This window comes from Triturus cristatus, chromosome 3_2 (genome assembly GCF_964204655.1).
Source record: "Triturus cristatus chromosome 3_2, aTriCri1.1, whole genome shotgun sequence".
Lineage (NCBI taxonomy): Eukaryota > Metazoa > Chordata > Amphibia > Caudata > Salamandridae > Triturus > Triturus cristatus.
In genome coordinates, this window is record NC_140584.1 from 874,029,393 (window position 1) to 874,050,812 (window position 21,420).

A 21,420-nucleotide genomic window follows, 5' to 3' on the forward strand; every position below is an offset into this window, starting at 1 on the left:
CTGGTATTAAAAGTGCATGTTTCAGTCTGCATGTCAGAATTTTTTAATGAAATAGAAGAGGATTTGAGAAGTCACTCAAAATGTGCCCTCATTTTCTTTCTTCAGCATTAATCATAATTTCTATGGCAAAATGAACCTCCTCATTGTGTTCCTTTTTAAATTAAATGTTTTAAGTGTTACCAGTTTATTCCAATCAAGATGGCTTCAGGTGTGCCATACTTTTGTCATAATGAAGACAGTAAGCGCTCTAGTTGTTTTTAAGAACATTCTGGGACATTCTGTCATTGGGCTATACTTGGGCTACATCTGGGTGATATTTGGGCTACATTTGGGCTCTTTTGTCTCTGGTGGCCATCTTGGGAGACTTATTTGTTATGAAGTTTCCTAATTTCCTCATTTACTGCAGTCTCCTCAGTAGGAAATACTTTCAGTTTTTTACTTTGATTCCATCAAGAAGGCATTCAGATGTGTCACACATTTGCCATAAATTCAGAATGTTAGCACTCTTTTTGCTCATTAGATCACTGTAGTAAAGCTACTGCTCACCAGGGAAAACTGCTGCTGGTATTGCAAGTGCATGTTTCAGTCTGCATGTCAGAATTTTTTAATGAAATAGAAGAGGATTTGAGAAGTAACTCAAAATGTGCCCTAATTTTTCTTTCTGCAGCACTAATCATACTTTTTATGGAAAAATGAACCCCCTCATTTTGTTCCTTTTTAAATTAAATGTTTTAAGAGTTACCACTTTAATCCAAGCAAGATGGCTTCAGGTGTGCCATACGTTTATCATAAGTAGGACTGTTAGCGCTCTAGTAGTTCTTTGGAACACACTGGGAAGCTGCAGTAGAACACAAAGGAATCAACTGACAGTCTCTGCCCTTGTTGGATTTACATGTTTTACTGAGAATGTCAGACTTCATTCTCACATGACTGAGAAAGATAATGTGAATTTACAGAAAATAAGCTCTCAGTTTAGCCTATAGATCACCTTCCAAACCTCTGTGGTAAAAGCATGAGAAAATATTTTTCTCTCAATCATGATATCCCAGCAGAAGGCTTTTTCACATGGTGAAATCACCTTAGAACATACCACAATTCCTAAAATGAGTATGGTACCATCAACAAATGATTTATAATGTAACTAAAGTCTTAAAACCTTCTATTAACTGCAATGCTTTTTAATGAGGTGCTATCATGTATATTGGTCCCAAGATGGCTGCCAACACTTCTTGGATGAAGTGCTGACAGCCAATCAGATCTCAGGATGGGATGTGTGGTTAGGCTCCGCCCACATATATATATGCTTTTAAATGCTATTTTCTCAGGAAATACTGAACAGATTTACACCAGACCTGCAAAAGGCACTTCCTTGACCTTATGGCTACCTCTCTGCCAAATTTCAAGTAATTCTGTTCAGCCGTTCGGGCTGTAGCTGTGTCTAAAGGTCCTATGGAAAAATGCATGGGGAAAACGCGTTTTGGGACCCCCCTTTTTTCTCGGCCCCTGCTTGACAAATCCCCCCGAGACTTTCAGGGTAGGAGCGGAGCATAGCGCCCCACCTATTTTGAAAATTTCGCGAGGATTCGTCGACCGGCGCCAAAGTTATTCCAAATAGAATGTTGCGGATTTCCTATGGAAACAGGGTCCTAACTATAACTACCTACTGGCGACCGCCAGTAGGTAATATATATATATATATATATATATATATATCTATATATATAAATAACCTACTGGCGGTCGCCAGTAGGTAGTTCTAGTTAGGACCCTGTTTCCATGGGAAATCCGCAACATTCTATTTGGAATAACTTTGGCGCCGGTCGACGAATCCTCGCGAAATTTTCAAAACTAATGGGGCGCTACGCTCCGCTCCTACCCTGAAAGTCTCGGGGGGATTCGTCAAGCGGGGGCTGAGAATAAAGGGGGGTCCCAAAACGCGTTTTCCCCATGCATTTTTCCATAGGACCTTTAGACACAGCTACAGCCCGAACGGCTGAACAGAATTACTTGTCATTTGGCAGAGGGGTAGTCCTCAGGTCAAGGAAGTGCCTTTTGTAGGTCTGGTGTAAATCTGTTCAGTAGTTCCTGAGAAAATAGCATTTAAATCAATATATATATCTGTAAGCGCGCTCCGAGCGCGCGAACCGTAAGCTTACCGTACGCGTACGGTGCCGTGCGCGAGCGCGATTCTGATTGGCTGTTAGATCTTAGTAAACATTCGAATCGGTCGAAACCAGGAAGTGTCGGCCGCCATTTTCTCTCTCGCACTCGGAGGGGTGGAGGAAAAACAAAGTTGGATATCATAAAAAAGGGGGCAGGCTAGACAGCTCCTATCCACCTAGCCTTGGTTATGGTGTGCCAGAAGGCCATCCAAGGCCAAAAAATAATAATTTTTTTTTTTTTGTAGAAAAAACGCCGAATAAGCTTACGGTAAAAAATTATTTAAAAAAAACCAAAACCCATATTCCCCCCTCCCCCCCCTCCACCCCCCCCCCCCCCCCCCCCCCCCAGTGTGCAAAAGGTGCCCGAAGAGCACATTTTGGGCATGTCCTAAACATGTGCAGTGAACATTCAATAGAAAACATGCCAGAACGAAGCGCATAATATGTCCTCCGTGTGCGGACGGTGCGCGAAGGGCATCGTGCGTACATGGCCCATCATGCTTAAAGTGGGCACGCGGTGCGCGTAGCGCACCGCGTGCCCACCGTGCGTGCACGGCATGCCCACCGTGCGTGCACGGCACTAACTGCGTTAAGTGGGCGCGCGGTACGCGAAGCGCACCGCGCGCACGGAACGAACTGCGTGAAGTTGGCGCGCACGGCACGAACGGCGTAAAGTAACTTAGCATTTAAAAAACCGTACAAATTCACTGAAAAAACCATAGGTTTCACACAAGTTATAGTTAGCTGTACATTTCACTCGTAAAAAAACCAATGAAATTCCACGTTATAGTTAGTGCAGGCAACTATAACTCACGCGACCGCAATCCTCTGCTAATGACATATGTGTCTTTATGAAAAAAAAATATTTGTAATATATGTATAGCTAAAATTTAATGGAAGAAGACATGGGCAAATAAGTGTCTAAATACAGTATTAGCATCAGCAGAGGATTGCGGTCGCGTGAGTTATAGTTGCCTGCACTAACTATAACGTGGAATTTCATTGGTTTTTTACGAGTGAAATGTACAGCTAACTATAACTTGTGTGAAACCTATGGTTTTTTCAGTGAATATATATATATAATTACAAACTCTCTACTGCCATTGTTCTTCTCTGTTGTAGTGCCATTCACATCCTGCGCATTACAGAATAGAGCAATGGCCCTACTGATCATATGTAAACATTTGTCTGAACATTAGTGTGCTTTAGTGCCAAAGCTGGTGGACCGGGCCTTTTATGTTTTTTTCCACTTTCTCCATTTGTAGATCACCTTTCATTCCTTTGCTTCTCCTTGTTTATTTTGGTTTAAGGGCTTCCTGAAGCTTTCTGGATAGTGCTGCTAGACTGCTTGTTTGCTGCTAGTTTCATTTATAGTGTCCAGCCATCCTGGAATGGTGCTAACCATGGTGTATTATTGTCTTACCGTTCCAAAATGGCCATGTTTCGCAGCGTTATTTTGGCCATGTTGGATAGGTGCAACGTAGATGGACAGTACCATTTCAACATCTTGCAATGTTGTTGTGATAGTGCATCATTGTTTTACCACACCAAAATGTCCATGCCATTGCCTTTACACGTGAATACTATGTTAGAAGTGTAAAATAATGATGTGCTATGTACAGTACCATCCAAAACATCTTCCTGTTGCTATGTTTAATTTTTATTGCAAGCTTATGCTCGGCTCGGTCAGGCCGCATGGTGTATGTTTCTACTTTCCCTCTTTTAATTTATCTTGTGTGTGTTTGGGTTTGTTGTTTTATATTGGATGAGTAAGTTGGTGAATGCAATGATTGAGCCAATGGATGGATAAATGGATTCATGTGTCCAAGGATGAGTGTCAGAGTGCACCTACGTATGCCTAAATTCAACAGTGCCTCAAAAGGGCACCTTTGTTTATAAGACAGACCTGTTGGTATTGCCAACCCTTGCCCGAAAGTTGAACTTCTCCCTATGTGGCATACAGCACGAGTGTTGGGTAACAAATTTGAGTTGAGTTTACCATAAGTGCTCCTTCAGCAAATTCTGTTAGTTTGTGTTGGCGGTATTTGCAGCAGCCTCAAAGACAGTCTCTGTCGCTGGAAGCCTTTAAGCATTGTCAAGCAAAATGATTTGTTTAGCTTCTGTTAGGCTGCACGAGGGAGCTATTTTCTTTCTTTACTTGCAGGGGTAGAACTAACAAGTGGAGATGATTCTCCTTTTAACTTTTGTAACCCAGTAGTGACATTTCATCTGTAATCTATATGTGCAGTCCCTGAAACCTGTTTTCGCCATTGCTTCAACTCCTAGGTCTCTCAGTATAAATGGCCTCTCTTAATTACTGCTACTAAAATTGGTTTAGGGAAGTCAATTAGATTACTTTAATTTTAAATCCATCAGACAGACCACAGTGGTGGAGTTATCGGAAGCCGCAGAGGCATGTGCATAACACATCTCTTGGCTGCAAGTTTTGAACCCTTTTCGTTGCAATTTGACTCTTTCTACTGTTTTAGCGGTTGAGGTTTCTGTGCTGTTTCCTGTGGAAGACTCCCCTGCTGAGCACAGGGTCTGTGGAGACTGGTAACGTGTCAGGTGGCCGGGAATACTGATGGATTAGTACTAGTCAGGGTGGATTGGGCTCCGGTGCCTCTGGTTGTCTGTCCGGTCTACCTGGTCAGAACATGTTGATGAGAGAGCTCAGAGCTCATGTCTTTTCTTGCAGTTTGTGAATTCATTCCAGTATCCCAGGATGAACAAGGTCTCTCAATATCGAATTGTGTGGTGTGCTGTTACTCAAAGCATTCACATCCACACAGGAGAGGTGATGAAGACCTGCTAACTAACCAACCGGTTGCAATAGTTGAATACTTGAACCGGAATGGGAGGAAGGCGGGAGGAATTGGCCGGTTCTGAGAAGACTGACACTTCTCTCATCCCCCAGCGCAAGGGTGTGATTTGATGGACAGGTCTTGGATCAGTTCTCTCCCTCAGGTCGTTTGGATGTTGGGGCAAGCATGCCTATCCTTTGGCGCATCTGCCACTAAATTTGGTCTTCAGGGCACCACGAAGGAATGGAAAATAAATGTCTCTCTTTTTTAAAATCACCATATCGTGAGCAAAGCGCCCTCTGTCCAAATTATTGTACCCATCAACATTTTGTCTAGCAGTGAGTAGTGTCACTAAGGGGAGCCGATGGTACCAGTATACCATCAGAGGACCATGAATAAGATGTTACACCATTTGTTACGTGTCCTGACGCATCTTTAGAATGCAGCATGCCACAATAAACACTGATGCAAGCAGGATGCAGTGCCACATTTTATGCAAATCAACGCTTTTCCTTGGCATTCTTGTAACATAAATATTTCAGAAGACCCACCCCAGCATAAGCCAATCATTCTTCCCCAAGAAAAAGCACTAGAAAAATCTGTATTTCTGAATATAAATTTAGAAAATAGATGAGACTATAACAGTTGCCTGCATCTTCTCTGTGCAAGAAACATACTCCCTTTTTATGAACAAATTAACGAGGACCATTTGGCTCACTCTAGGCTCTTGAAACTTGAGAGACTCTTTAAATGAAGGTCTTGCAACAGATCACAAAAATGAATTGTTTTTCTGTGTGATAAAACTGTGGTTTAGTGCTGCCAGCGCCTTACCTGTTCTCTGTTTGAGGGAACCTTGCAATGTTGATTATGTAATACCTGCTAAGTTTGTGATGCATGATAAAATCTTTCTATTCAAAGCCTAAAACTATTGGATCTGACAATGCTTGTAGGCAGTTCGGATGCTTTAATGTTTTATGATGTACTCTGGAAGCGGTTGGACATGGTTATAGCTTATTCCGTAATTAGATCTAACTCCAAAGACGTGCTGGCAGGTCTGGTACGGTGTCAGCTATTCCAGCCAAGTTTCTTTATTCAAGTCTCAGACATAAGCACCATATGCAGCAGACAAGTATTAATGCTTGTAATGTACTCTTGGAGAAGGAGGGTGGTCCTGTCGTCTCTTCTCCAGTTCCTGTTTCCTCTTCAACCACTTAAACCTCTTCACCATGCTTTTAGCATCCATGAGACTCCACTGGCATTAAGGATTGGTGTCAATTGTTGCGTCCACCTTCTTGTTACTTCATTTGTAAAGTGTTTGGATGGATAGTAGTATAGAAGTCTTGTAATGCATGCCTCCCCCCTGATCTGCAAGAGTGCTTCGCTGAAACCCCCCTCTTTCTCTCTCATGCACATCTCCCCTTCTACGCATGCACACTGAACTTACCTTCACTTTGAAACCCTGCTTTGCACAGTGCACCACTGCACTGATGCCATGGCCACCCATTTTTACAACTCCCTGGCATGTTGTGTGCAGAGCTTGCCCTGTAACAGATGCAGGGATCTAAGAACATTTCTCAAGCTTTACCTATGTTGCTAACATCCATTTTTTCTCTCATTCCAGGCTGTACGGTTGGAAAGTTCGTACCAGAACCGTACCCGATACATGGTGGTGGTCTCAACCAATGGCCGGCAAGACACAGAAGAGAGCCTCGTGCTGGGGATGGACTTTGCCTTCAATGACAGGTACATTGATTGGACACAGCTGAGGCCTTCGTTTTTCATCCTGCTGGCAAAAAGCGGTGCCAGCTTAATGTCTTGCTGTATCTGATGTCTAGGGCATGCTGACAAGACTTGGTGGGTAGACTGGGCAAAATGTCGCCCTGTGATGCGGGGCAGGTAGCTCCAGGCACACTTTTCTTGTGCCCAGTAGGCTCTATTGGCCTAGAGTGCGCTTTCTTCTGACCTGCGCCGTAGGGATGCGCACGGGTCATCACTAACGAGCAGCCACATTAAGTTCAGTCATTTCAAGCAGAAGCTCAAAATAATTCCTTAAAGATGGCGTTGAAGAAACGAAACGTTGTCCGACATCTCTTAATCACAGTTTTCTAAAGGTTACTGAAGATCAAAGTTATTCCTTGGTTCAAAAACAGTGCACGTCACAGGGGAAAAAGCCGTTGGGCGTTTATAGCTGCCATCTGAGAGCATCGATATTAATAGTTCATCTTCAGATTGCTGTAAGAAATATTTGCATGTCCGCTTTCAAATCCCTCTTATGAAAGTCGCCTTGTTTACTTATACGGGCGTCCCTGGCTCCAACTAGTGCTTTGGAAGAAGTTCACAAGTTCACACTGTCTCTTGGCCCACTTAGATTTTCCTGCCCCGGACCACCTCTTGCCAAGCCCCAGCCGCCCCCCCAAACTGCCTCAAAAATAGAGCTGGCTCGAACTCGAAGTTCAGCTGATGTCCGGGGCACAGTTGTAGGCTCACCGCCGTGTCACACGACTAGGCCTTCCTCAAGGACACTTCTGCCTGTTTCTCGGTTTCGTTGCTGGACTCTCAGTAAACGTTTCACGGTATCCTCTCTGTGTTGTGAGGGGCTGGAGAGTTGATGGGCGTGGGAGAGAACAGAAAGGATTTATTTAATGGGAACAAGACACAAGCAGGGCCGGCCTACTAAGTCAGTAGGAAGTTGTGATTGGGTTGTAGTTTGGTTAATATAATATTTTATCAAACTAATTTTGAGGCCTTCAGTGTGATAGGAGAGGGTTTATGCATGGATTTTTAGAGACATTGGACATCACCGACAATTATTTACAAAATACCGATAATTCATTATGTAGTTTGATAATCATGTCAAGCCAGTGCAGTGTTTTTTCCCAGAAGCACGTTGATCATCTCTTAAAAGCCAGGCCTTAGAAGTGCTCTCTTATGCGTTCAACAACCGAGCATAGTGGTGATGTGAAATCAGTGTGTCTGAGTATTTCCACGAACATAACTTGTGTATAAAGCGCATGTTCACCCAGACTGGTATCTTGGCGCTGACTAAACCGATGTTTATTGTTACCCAACTCAATGGTACTCATTTTATCCACCTCAGAAGGATGAAAGGCTGAGTGGAGTCGCCTGGATTTGAACCTGTGATCATGATGTCGAACACTGGCACCTACAGTGGGCGCATTCGTCCACTAGGCCACTCTCGCCCGTTCTCCATGAACTCTCCTGCTCCCATCGCCAGGTCTTCATATGTTTTAGCTGTTACAGGACAGAATCGGTGACCCAAGACTTCATTGGGGCGAAAGGAGTGCTGCATGACCCAAATTACACTTCATATTGTTTTCACAATTGAATGGTGCCTTAAGGTGCACATTGGCAGGGTTTCATTTCAATGCAACGTTTCGAATTTCGAAATCCCTGTAAAGTGAAGTCACCAGGAAATATTTAAGCCATTCCAAGGCAGGGACTTTGCCGGGCTCCTGGGCCCCCTCGCTGCTTTTAGTAATAGCCGGGGTTCAGTGGGTTCAGGTGCCACTGTACGTTCTGCACCAATGGAGGCTATGCTCTTGTTCAAGAAAGCGTGCGGCCATGCATGTGTCATGAAACGATTGCTTTCTGCCGCAACAAAAGTTCACGTGAGGTACACGCTCATTGCTCATGTGCATGCTTCCCAGTGGTGTTTGTCTTCCTGTTTCACTCATGTGTAGATAGGCAAAGCATTGGCGCATCACGGAATCCTTGAGGTCCAGTTCTTTCTTGTCCTGTATGTAGCATGGTAAAACAATGTCTCTCCACAGCGACCTGGTTTCTAATGCTTGGACAACACTGCGTCCGAGGCGATGCCTTCCAGACCTGCATGCGTCGCGATGCACCCTAGTGTGGAGTTGCAACGTCTAGTGCCTCAGCTCTGTGCAGCCCCACTCCTCAAAACCACAGAGGAACTGTATTAACCACGGCGAAGACACTACTGACATAAGACAGGTTCTATTCTATTGGTCTGTCCTGTTTTGTATGTCTTGTACGTCAAAAGTCAGTAGGGTTTTTCTTTTTTTGGCCTTGTTTAAACTGCAGCGCTTGTGAAGTGTGCCTTCGTAACAAGCCACTCTTGCTTCCCGTTAACACAGTGGTCTCTGCGAGGGCACTAAGGGTACACTGGTGGTGTATGCGGACTAGCGCAATATATACTGCAAAACCGTCTCCTTACCGGGATTGGGTCATTGAGTTGGCAAGTGTTACTGATCATGTAAAAGATTTGTTCATTAGATTATGGCATCGAGGCAGCTCGATCACAGTGCTGGCATGCTTCCATAAGATTCATAGCTGTAGAATATAGTTACCTTAGAGGTGATAGCATGATGAGAACTGTTGATGAGGTCTTCAGGCTTTAGGGTACAAACCGTCGTAGTTTGAAGGACTTTCTGGCTGCTGGAAGAGAGCATTGATCGACCCAAGTCTGAACTTGTTTTTGAATTTGAAATGATGTTGTTTTAAGAACCCCTCTTGCAAAATATCCCACATTCCGGTTTCCATTCATTGTACGCCATAAACATGATCTTTCTAGCGTCCACGAAATGGATCCCTCTTTGAAGACCGACAGGGAATGGTGCCATGAAGTACTAGAATTAAACCTTTCATTCTATATGGGCACGTTCGGTGTCTGCTCCAAGTTCATTGAGAACCTGTAAATTCCACCCTTAGACCATAATAGCCAAACCCCAGAATAAAATTAAATGAGCTTTTCCGTCTGGCACCATTTATTCAAATTATGTATGTACACCTACCACCTTTCCACACTTTCATGGTGCTGTCAATTAATAAGGGGAATCCTCCATTGAAGATCATTATCCAGGTGTGCAAGTCGCTCTCTGGTCACTCATGTGGTTGGAGGGCCTTGGGCTCCTGGTTTGTAAGACTTTTTATGTTGGTTCTGTTCTTCCTTCCTGTGTCCAGTGGTACAACATATCTTGGCGCTGCGGTTAAGGTGTAATGGAAGGATGCAGCCTCACTTTACACAGCGGTACTCCAAGCGAGGGACCTGCTTTGGCTTCTGGTTGTCTTGCTCTGAATTGACCCTGCAGCCTGTGGAGGCTCAGTGCTCTTTGTAGCTGCTTGGGTTACTTGGCGCAGGGCCGGTCAGTGGTCCCAGTCCCTCGGTATTTATAACCGGATTTAGACCTGTTGCTAGGGCTGTGTGATGAGCACTTGCTTCAAGGCAATGCTAAAAATATCATGGTCTGGTGACAGGGTCATACGTTTCCATGGACTCCACATGTTCAGTGGACACCAAAGGAGTGTATGCCGGTGCTCCAGCTATTCTGTGCATGCACACAGCAATGCTTGGACTCGACTCAACCCCTGCAAAGGCATGCAGTACCCCACGTAATATGCAAGGCTGACAAAAGACATTATTAATGCAGCGTAAGTCAGATTTGCTATAGATTGGAGTTAACTCCACACACATAAGCTACCTTTTGGGACGTTTATCAGCAGAGTCCATAATGAACACAAACGTCCAGAGGAATCCTTTCTTTAGAATAGAAGAGGATCCTGCCTGGTCCCTGTATAAGCCACCACTGTTATATGGCCTGCTGTGTAGAGGCGTTTTTACTGCTGTCGTGGTAAATTTGAAAGTGAGGTGGATCCAGAGAGTCTGTATTCAGCGGCGTCCACCTAGGTGCCATTGTGGGAAGCGGAGACGTCCGTCTCACAAACCAGAAGTGTCCCAATACCATCTTGGCAAGTACCTTCTGTGCCTTTTGCTGTTGAGACACCCGCGCCCAATTGTTAGCGACTTGAGTGGTAAGTACTCTTTTTTTTTTTTTCCCCCCCTTAAAGTAAGGGTGTATGCAAACTACCTATCCGTGAGTGACCATGTTTTCTTCTTTTTGAAGTAGGTAGATTTCGTCCCTTGGCCAGGATGTGCAGGTGAACACCGAATGCACACAGTTTTTGAGCAGCACGAGGTTTCTCCATTTTTTTATCTGTATGCCCAGTGTACGCTTCTCACGCGTTCCTTCTTGACAACCGTGTTTCATGTTTTCTTTTAGTTTCTATTTAGGAAACGAGTTGTGAAGTCTCAGGTTTAGGCAATACGAAGCCTGGCTGTTTGCTTATTAAAAACATTTGCACCAAACGGAAAGATTTTTTTCTGATAACTTTCTTATTAAGGTGTAGCACTCCATCTGCATTAGCCTTTAGCTACAAATATGCATATATCGGGAGATGTAAAAATTTGCAGCAACAGGCAAGCACATTTTTTTTATTATTGGGGTCCGGATAATGCAGGAATCGGCTGACTGCATACCCGAGTCCAAAAATTCCTGATGACCAATTATTTCTAGAGCTTAGAACATAAAGAGTGACTGTTGCGGAACACATTATGTAGCAAAACATTGAACTTCCTTATAAGGATGCATCAAAAAATCTGCTTTGTGGAACTGTGTCCATCCATGTGTCAATTTGAGTGGTAAGCAACATTGACAGTGGAGTTGTAGAAAATACAAAACAGTGTCCGGATTGTCTGCTAAATGAATTCTGTATATTGCTGAAAAGTGCACTCTGAACGACGAAGTGAATGTGGTTTAAAAAAAAAAATGGAAAACACGGTATGATTGAATTCCAATCTAAATATTGCTGTTAGAAATGCAATACGCATAGTGTTGAACTCTGTAGTAAAACAAGTGAGCAGTAATGCAGCTTTAGCTCTCCCCCTCGTTAATTTTAAAATAAAAAAAGTTTCTGAGCCTCGATCTATATGGTGGTAGCAGATTTTCACATTTCGCCTGCCATGCTTGCTTTTGAGATGCATAGCATGGTACTCCAGCATTGCTCACACGATCATCGCAAGGATCAGAAATGGCAGCAAGCGGCATAGTCATGTGTGCACAGTAATATTTGCAGGTTTATCCTCGACCCCAAAAGATACAGGCAGTCTCAGATCAGTGCAAGATTCGTTTTGGCCTCATTTGGTGGTAATTGCTCATATCTGTGGGTGTTGTGTGCCATGTTACGAGTCAGTGTTTCTCTAGTGAGAAGTGCGTAGTTCAAGTGTTGATCCTGGGACAAAGAACAGTGGTACAAAAAAGGGAAAGCGTGCATGAATTTTTTAAAGTAAAATGCTAGAAAGTGCTCAAACTTCCATCCAACTGGTGGGCAATACAGAGAATGTGAGGAAACAATAAATAGAAAACATTATTTAGTCAAAATGACTATATTGTTTTCGTTGCTCATAAATCGAATTTTTATGTTTAGAAAAATGTTAGCATTTCCGAAAGAAACGTTAAAAAGTTTTCTTTCAAATTGTGTTGAATAGGAAATCCTGAGTTTTTTTATTTTGACAAATACATTTTTATTAAGAGAGTATGTTTATTCTTTTGGTGCCCCGATTTGTGGAACTAGTGTTGGCGGGATGGGTTCCATTGACCCTTACCAGCATTGCCACTGCCTTTGTACTAGGTATTCGCTGTACAAATATCCAGACCTGCATATATGTAAGTATTTGAATTCTGCCAAAGAGGATACGCACAATCTGAGATCCTGCTTAAACCAACCTATTGATGCATCACAGTTGAGTAAAATGGAGTGTGGAGGTGTTGAACGCTCATCTAGGTTGATGGCGTCTCGATTAAGCTGCCAGCTACTTGTGCTTATGCCAGCTTTTTCTGCAAATGACCTCTTGTGCACCAATCCTTCCACCTGATTTGTCTTAACTTTGTTGGAGCTTGGCTAGCACATGCACAGCACCTCATCGTTAGGCCTGCTACCGGTCCGGAAGCTAGAGGGAAGAACGATCTGGTTTAGCAGGGTGTAGGTGTAGAGCATTGATGACCAGAGCTGAGGAGTTTGAAAGTGACGGTGGTTAGATAATGTGGGGTGGCTTGGGTAGTGGGAGTAACTGGATCTTTAACCCCTCTCTTTTCTTCCACAGCAGCTCTTGCACGCTGGGTCTGGTGCTTCCACTCTGGAGCGACACACTCATCCATCTGGATGGCGATGGGTAAGGCATTGTGAATAGTGCATTCTGTACACTTTCACCACCGCTTACCTTGAACTGTTGACTTGTACATGTGTCTCGGTGCCACCTACTAGTTGTACTATAACTTTGTTCAGCACAGGATGCAGGTATAGTGAGTAAGTCTATTTTATTTATATAGTGCACACCATGAGCTTAGTCGCCTCTAGGTACATGACCTTTGGGGCTTTCTTCAGATTTTTTGTGTTAATTGTGGACACATTACTGGCAAGGAATGTTTCAGCCTTTCCTACACTGCCAGCCCTGTCAAGCATACAATCGGGGTATGGGGTGACCAGAGGAAATGCAACCCTTCTCCGCAGGTCCCCCATCTTGTGCACCTTTCCTGGGAGTCAGAGGGTGCTAGATTACTTTAACTCCTTGTTTACTCACTCTTCCTTTGAATTTCTTTGCTAAGTCTGCAGTTCACCATGTTACGTTTATTTGTATACAGAATAAAAAATCTGTTTTGTCTTTTTTTTGTTTGTAAGGCTGGAAGTACCACCAAATGGTTCCCTGCTCCGTATAATTTGTGAACACGTCAGAGATTGCTTTGATCTACTTTTTCCATTGGCATCAGTGGTGACCTAGACTCTTTTTCTTTTCTTTTTTTTTCCCCCCCCAGGGGCTTCAGCGTCTCAACAGACAACAGAGTTCACATCTTCAAACCTGTGTCTGTGCAAGCGATGTGGTAAGAGATCCTGTTTGAACCCGTATTTTCTGTTGACTAAAGACTTGGCTGTTCAGGAGGGTGTGAAGAGAAGATGTACTCTGTGGAGGGTAGATAGAATAAATGCCTGATATGAGTTCTGGTGGGCTCTAAACATGCTATAGCAAATCCTCTGTTGCCTGAAAGGCCAGAAGGGTCGTGATTTATTCAGCATCTGGTGACATTGGTTGAGATCCTTCAGGGGACCTGCAACATGCTCCTCTGCCTGCAGGTGGCATTGCAGTGTCTGCTACGGGCAAGGCGAAGTGGCCAATCCAGATACAACCTTGAAACTCTAATACATACTTTAGCTTGCTGTTCTTCTGAATAGAAGATTGTATTTTTAATTTAAGTGCCCGTTTTGGCTAAGGCTCCAACAAAAGGCACCTTTGTGTGTTGCTGTTGGCGCCACTGATCTAAGCCATTCAGGAGAGCAGCCTGGGTCGAAGCAAGTGACATTTCTTATTGCTTTTTACTCTGAATGGCCTTGCTTCTTGTTTTCGGGGATACAGGCATGGTTTTTGAGAGTGATATAGCCTTTACATCGCTTTTGCACACCTGCCTGAAGATACGGCAAGACTGAAACCAAAACCGCCTGGGCAAAAATGTTTACACCAGTCCCTCATTGTAGGAGGCTGTGACTAGGTTGGGGCCATGGTTGGGCCATGTCATATCCAATTGTGTGGGAAATACCAAAGTGGCAGAACGGCTAGATTCACCCTAACTGAAGAGAACTCCCAGTGCCTGGACAAGAGAATCCTGAGCGATTCACCTATGAGTCCTTTGCCTGATGCAAGGCCATTTGATCAACATGTCTAATTAGATTGGGTCCTCCGCTCAGCCTGGGTCGTTGATCAAGATTAGGTTTCCCCCGAGCTGGCACTGTGCGGAGGAGGGTCGAGGTTCTTTTTCCTTTGGTGAGGTTTGAAAGGTGCTACTTTAGACAGTGTTGATCATGTCTCTCCTCTAATCTTGAAGTACAGGCTGCTAGAGTGATGAAAAGGTGACGGTGAGTCTTCTTTTTTCAAGGTCTGCTCTGCAGAGTCTGCACAAAGCGTGTGAGGTGGCCCGCTCGCACAACTACTACCCCGGAAGCCTGTTCCTCACTTGGGTCAGCTACTATGAGAGTCACATCAACTCTGACCAGATCTCTGTCAACGAGTGGAATGCAATGCAAGATGTGCAGTCGCACCGATCCGACTCGCCCGTTCTCTTCACGGATGTGTAAGTACTCGCAGGAATAGGTCTACACCAGGGTTGGAACTGGCTAAAGAGGGAGAATGCATGCAAGAGTTACGTAGAAGGGGAATGACCACTATCTTAGGTCCGACTTGATTACATTTGCAAGCACTCCCATTTGTGACAGGTGCAAGAACTAAAAAGCTAGGGTATAAAATGAGTTGCTTAAGTTCACATTTTGTCGCATTTAAATCCAAGATTAGAAAGGGGACAGTAAGCTTCAAGGCAGTAAATGCTCCCTACAGTGTATCTAAAATCGAATGCCTTTACACACAGGGTTCAAAAGACACCAAAGCAGGATAATGCATTGTTGCCGTTTTACTTTCAGAAATGAGCAGAAGAGTGGCTTTAAAAAATTCATAAAGCAGTATAGATCTGGTAGTGTCCCTTTGATCCTGTGTGCACTGACTTACCTGTTCAAGCATCCGCCAATAACACTTTTGAAAGCTGTATGATTCCCTGCCAGTAGGCCTGAGTGCGCTGGAAAGGATAGATGCAGAGCAAGAGTGTCGTGCCTGCCTGATTAGAAGGGCTATTTTTACTGCTAGCGATAAGCCCCTGGGAAGTAGGGCTACTGGAATGCGCGCCCGGCTTGCTGCAATGTCATTGCCTTGTAGGGAGTCGCAGCTAGTCCTCCAGGAAGGTAGTGACTACTTGGCTTGTGTAAAGTAGTCCTTGGACCTAGGTCTCCAATGTTCTGTTGCTAATTCTCTTGCCAGACACCGTCAAGCGTTTAGTTAGAAATCAGATGACCCTATAAAAGGAGTTTACGACTCGGTAAACTCTGGAGTTAGTAATTCTTCCTTGAGGGAAGGCGTAAGGCGTGCCTATTCTCCGTGCTACGGATTGAGGTGCCGAAGGTCTCATTTTGGATGCTATTGGAAGACTTTGCAGTTGTGGAAGTATGTCCGTTATGTGGGTTAACAGGGGCTCAGTTCTGTTGGTGCTCATTATGTTATATTCCCCTCTCAAGGGTGAAGAACTAAATCATTTTGTGCCGGTACTATTTTTTGGTGACCAGGACTTACTTTTATCCGCAGACTTTGACACAGAGGAAGAGAAAGGCATTAAAGGGAAAAGAAGTAAAAGAAAGAGGGTAACCAGTCCCAGGGAGAAAGCAGGGATGTCGGAGAACCTGCAAGAGTGAAATAGAAACTTAGGCGTAATGTTGAAACAAGACCAGGCATTGTAGGGATTTAGCAACATTGTTATTCAGTGGCGCAGTGCTTAGTAGAAAGCCTTTGGACCTGTAGGGATGGCCGTAAACGGGTTTATTGTAGCGGAGACCCATTTGGGAGGTGTCCCAGATGCCAACCAGGAGGTAACTGGCCTACCATGGGACACTGCTAATAGGTCCCACGATGGTCTTACATTCCATAGAGCAACAGACATCTTTAAATGGACTCCTGTACCTTTTTCCAAAGTAAAAACTGATACCAAAAGTGTTTTGAATAACACAGTATGTTTCTGCCGAAATCAAATTGTCTTGCTCACTCATGTCCCTTTAACACTGGGGGACGCATGTTCAGGGTTTGGTACTGCTGATTGACCAAACTGTCCCGAATCTCTTCTGTACCGTAGGAATCCCCACTAAAGTCATAAATGCTAGAATATAATCACCCTCCTGTGAGATCCCGGAACATTTGATGTCTCATACACGAAAACTACAGAGTATACATAATCTGGCATTACTAAATGCAGATGAACCACACCATAGCGTGAGGCAAAATTCACGTAAAGTGATTTGAAGCATTTGAACTCTAGTTAAATGACGCGTACTACACAGCCCAATACTGGTGAATAAACTCACATTTTGCTGCTTGTAAACAACTCTGAAAATGCGCACATGTTCTCTTCTTTCATAAGGTGCCAGAAGCTTCCATAACCCAGCATGCCTTGTAGGGTTAGCTGCCTCACGGTCAATTCTTTTTTTACTGGCTCTTTTGACGTGACCTACGCTAAGAGCATAGTTAGGAGTTTAATTAGCTCGTTTTTGAGAGAATTTTCTCTCAGACTTGCATTTCATTTTCGCTTGTACTCGGTCTCATTTCTGCTTTTCCCATATTTTATGATGGGTTTGTTTCCCCACAAACAGCACAGCTTCATTTTTTGTCAAATATTATTAATGTGAGAGGAGGAAAGAAGTTAACCACCTAGACTTGGTCAGTGCTGTCTGTCTACCACATTCTCCTTCTACTAATGAGTGTGGATTTTGGGAAGATATGTCCAAGAGGGTGCTCAGGGACAGAGAAGCATCTGTCAATGAGGGAAGTTAGAGGTCCTGTGGTACCAGGAGGAGTAGAAAAGCAGATCAGCGAAGGCCACAGCAGAAGATCAGCTTCTGGTGACTAAGTTTAAAATATTAAGACGTTCTTCTGGTCTTTGCTCAGCAGCTTCATGTTATGGATTCAGGGCTGCATGGATGGCAGGGGTCTGTTTCAATTAGTAGGTCACATTGTGGTTCCTCAGTATGAACCAAAGGCAGTGCTCCCACAACACGAGTGTCTTTGTAAGACAGACAGAAATACAGCCTCTTGTACCCTGAGAAACTGATGCTGATTTCCACAGATGAGACAGAATAAGGAACTGGGATGTTCACAAGGTAGTGGTACCATGGCACAGACTAAGTGGTCTCTGGACAGGAGGTGTTGATTCACTAGTTTTCTTCTTCAAGGCGGATTCCCCACTCTTGAGTGACAAAACTATCAGTAGCTCAATTAATGCATGGAAGGGGAGCCCACAAGGCTTGTCTCCCTTACTCTTGGAGGGTATTTTGACGTCCATGCCATCTCTTCCATGTGCTGGCTGTTTCCATGGATCTTCGGTGGATGGCCAGGCTGGTCCTGACATTGATTGTCCTTTCTCTAGACGCTTCAAACAGGTTGACAGGCCATGCATGTTCAGTGGTGAAAGCTATTTCCTTGTGATCCAGACTGGGAAGATCTCTGGTCATGTTATGTCCGCTGTTCAGAATGTCCATGGAATGCTAGTACTTGTTTTGAGAGTTGTGGAAGGCTAGAGGAAAATTGTGTGTATTCTGGCCAGAGAACTCAGATGGAGAAAATTCTTAAAGTGGGCAAGGTTTGTTCAGCAGTTGGTCAACTGATTCGTACCCTTTTACGTTGTATCCGAATTCCTTGGGGAAGAACTATTGAAATGCACACAACTCTCTAGAAGAGATGAGATTCCTTTTATTACAGTGCCCACATACTTGTGGTGTGGTGAAGAAACGGTCCTTTATATTGGTGAACGGTATAAATTTAAAATGGGAGTACAAAGGAAGTGGGGGGTCGCAGATATCACCCCGATCCAGGCAGCAGGATTACCCCTAAAATAGTGGCATGCATTCAGCAGCCAGAGTCTCTTGCCAGCCAGGCAAAGTTAGTCACCTGAGAAAAATGGTGGTAGGTTGGGTACCATTGGTCAGCAGCCGAGACCTCTGTAAAGCTCATCTTCAGAATCTGCATCTGGGCAGTTTAATGGGCATTCAAGCCTGCAAGGTGAGGCAGAGAAAAGGAACAAACGCAGGGACCCTGTGTAGGAGACTCATTAGGCACTGTTTGCTATACTGTCAATGTCTTGTAATGCCTCAGACTGTTGAAAATGGAAAAGTATTTACGCTGAAATCTGCCAGGCAATTGATGCTGAACTGAAATGTTCCTGTGCCCTCTGATGAGATATCATCAGTGGAAATGAAGTGCCTGCTATAAATGTAGATGTATGTCTTCAGACCCTAATCAAGAGACCATGCAGCTGCAGTTCCTGGCCTTTCCCTGCAAGTCCATTTATTACAGGTGCTGAACGATATGGAGGTCTATGCTGTTTTACATTCTCTTCTTGAGCAGATGTCTAGGCTTCATTGTCCCTATAAGTGGCTAGGCTTGATATTTAGGCACCATTTGATGGCCAGGCAGTGTCTGTGAAGTTCTTATAATTTGAGGTCTTGGCTTCTCTAATAGCACCATGGTGTATGGAGGTAAGACAGGCCTTTCGTGGTCGCTGTGGCTGTTTGATGTAAGTAAGGGTCACTGTACTCCTAATGCAATAATGACGTAAATTTCACTTGTGCTTCCTTGTCCTTTCAGTCCAACAGAGAGAGAGCGAACGGAACGGTTGATTAAGATCAAATTACGAGAGATAATGATGCAGAAGGATTTGGAGAACATCACATCCAAAGAGGTGAGGAAGGGATGTATGGATGTGTGTTGGTTTTACTTTTTGGGTGGTATTGACAACCAAGGGGGTATGGTTTTTATAGTGGGTCCTGTCTGTGATTTGTACCTTAAACCCTTTTATAGGTGGCGGACACATCTTATTTTGATTAATGTGGCCTGCCCAAATACACCCTGGCTCCGTTAAGGGCTTCACTGAATGCTGCTGCTAGATTGGTTACAGGCTCCAAACGCAATGAGAGCATAAGCCCGTATCCATGCTCGATTTAAGGATAACTACACAGACAATATATGCAAATGTAACTTATGGATATAATGAATATCAGATTTATCAATAACAAGTGGGAAAATACCCTCAGCTTGGAAGGCAGCAAGGGTGACCTTTGGCATTGTGTAAAATAACTCCGCTTCCTCCTGGTTCTGTGACATATTCTGAGCCAGCTGTCCACTCCTCCGTGTGTGCAGTAATCATGGCACCCCTTCCCATCGGCTGCCGGTGTCCACTGCCTCCCTAAACTGAACTGCACCTAGTTAGCCACTATTAAGGTGACTGCAGATTTGAGCTGCTGTACACTTCACTCACCCCGCAGTTTCTACATTGTACGTTTCACCTCTTTTAAATGTATCTTTAGAAATAACGTGCATTTCAAGGCCTTCTTTCACTGGAACGGCTCATTAAAGTGATGTCTCGTGTTGTTATCCTTGTCATGACACTTGTAGAGTCCAATTGTATATAAAATGTTGTTGCCCCCACCTAGTCATCTGTATAAATGTTTTTGCCTGTTAAAGCGAGTTTTTGTTTGTTCCCTCGCAACCAACCTGTCATTTCCAATTCATTCGATTTTCCCGACTGTAGGTAGCTAAACCTTTAAAGTGCATTTTTATCCTCCCATGATTGCCTGGAGCAGAATTTACAGACCATCCAGATGGAGAGTATCGAATATTTGTGTGTGCTTATCACATGCCTCTTAAACAATGTATCGTTTGATAGTTTCTCTGCCCCTCTGAATCTCCTTGATCCTTTGAACTTTGTTTAACATAGTCCGTTCTCGGATTAGTGCCTCCCTCTGGTAACTTGTGACACAGAACTTGTTGTCGTCTTCTGTCCCGTAACTTAGTGATTCTTTGTGTACTTGTAAGGTTTTGCTTCTGTTACTTGCTCATGAATCATAGGGACAGAGATCTAAAACCCCAGGGTACCTAACGTATTCCACTGCCAGCTCTGTCCTGCTTCGCACTCCCAAATAAGAGAATACAGCACTCCCACATGAAGGCACACACCCGGCAAAGCAAGAAAACACCTGAAAAGGGGTTTCACTCATAAAATGAGGCACATAAAAAGACAGTTTTCAGAATAAAGCGTGAGCTTTTATTTGTGCAACAGAAAGGCTTTCCCAGATGTCAAATGATACAATATGATATGTGCAAGCAATAATAACACACGGCCAAGTAAGCAAATGCAAATGTTAAATGCATGGGTTAAAATACAAGCAGATAATATTGATAATACTGGATGTCCACTGCAAGAAATAGGCACTGTTAAATACATTTAATCAGACACAAAGAATCATGGAAAGCATTCAAAGATATATACACAGAATACATCAGTTGATTTTGACCACTGGGGTCTTGAATGTGCACACAGGCACACTCACGCAGCACAATGCTAATAATCAGAGAAAATACATCTCCGGCTGCAATAACTTTATCTTAGCCCACACCAGACTGGGGGATTCACAGCCGGGGTCAAGAGACTCAGCAAGCTGGGAACTGCCACACTGAATAAGACTTGTCCGTCCCTTCAGGTCAAAACAAAATCCCGCCTTCCAAGTCAACAAACCCCAGTTTTATAATCTCAATGCACTAGAACTTTCCGAGAAGACCTCCCCTGTGCCAGGGAAACTTACTGGAGATGTCCAATCTCCCACAAGCATTCCAAAGGCACAGTAGTTCTCACGTATTCTTCTGCTCTCCCACATGTTCCAGACCCTTATTTTAGTGAAACTTGAGAAAGTAGAAACCATCTCCAAAGTACAGAGAACAATCTTGAATGTGAATAACCTAAATAACGTGAGTAATCTGGGGACCTGCTTATGTGTGCACAAATCAGGCTAGACAGTCAGAATTTAAGATGGCACGAGGGCATGTCAAAGCCAACAGTAACAAATTCATAAATCTTCCCAATGTACAATATAATGCACATTTGTGACCACTTCCTATAGCATCACCACTTAATTTCCGAATGTACAACATAATGCACATTTGAGCACCACTGCATATAACACTACACTTCGAGATAGAGAAGTACATTGCACACTTTTCTCTTTCT

At 43.9% G+C, this 21,420-nt stretch overlaps 1 protein-coding gene across 5 annotated transcripts in view; it reads left to right on the plus strand.

Annotated features, from left to right (window-relative positions):
• The window catches only part of SSH2 (slingshot protein phosphatase 2), a 611,356-nt gene that overhangs the window by 546,064 nt on the left and 43,872 nt on the right, over positions 1-21,420 (plus strand). For 3 of the 5 annotated variants that reach the window (XM_085649239.1, XM_085649242.1, XM_085649241.1), the window contains 5 exons: positions 6,588-6,709; positions 12,888-12,956; positions 13,597-13,662; positions 14,710-14,904; positions 19,005-19,098. In XM_085649239.1, coding sequence (XP_085505365.1) covers positions 6,588-6,709; positions 12,888-12,956; positions 13,597-13,662; positions 14,710-14,904; positions 19,005-19,098 — 546 coding nt within the window. The remainder of the gene's footprint in view (positions 1-6,587; positions 6,710-12,887; positions 12,957-13,596; positions 13,663-14,709; positions 14,905-19,004; positions 19,099-21,420) is intronic. The other 2 variants (XM_085649240.1, XM_085649243.1) reach the window with 1 other exon arrangement.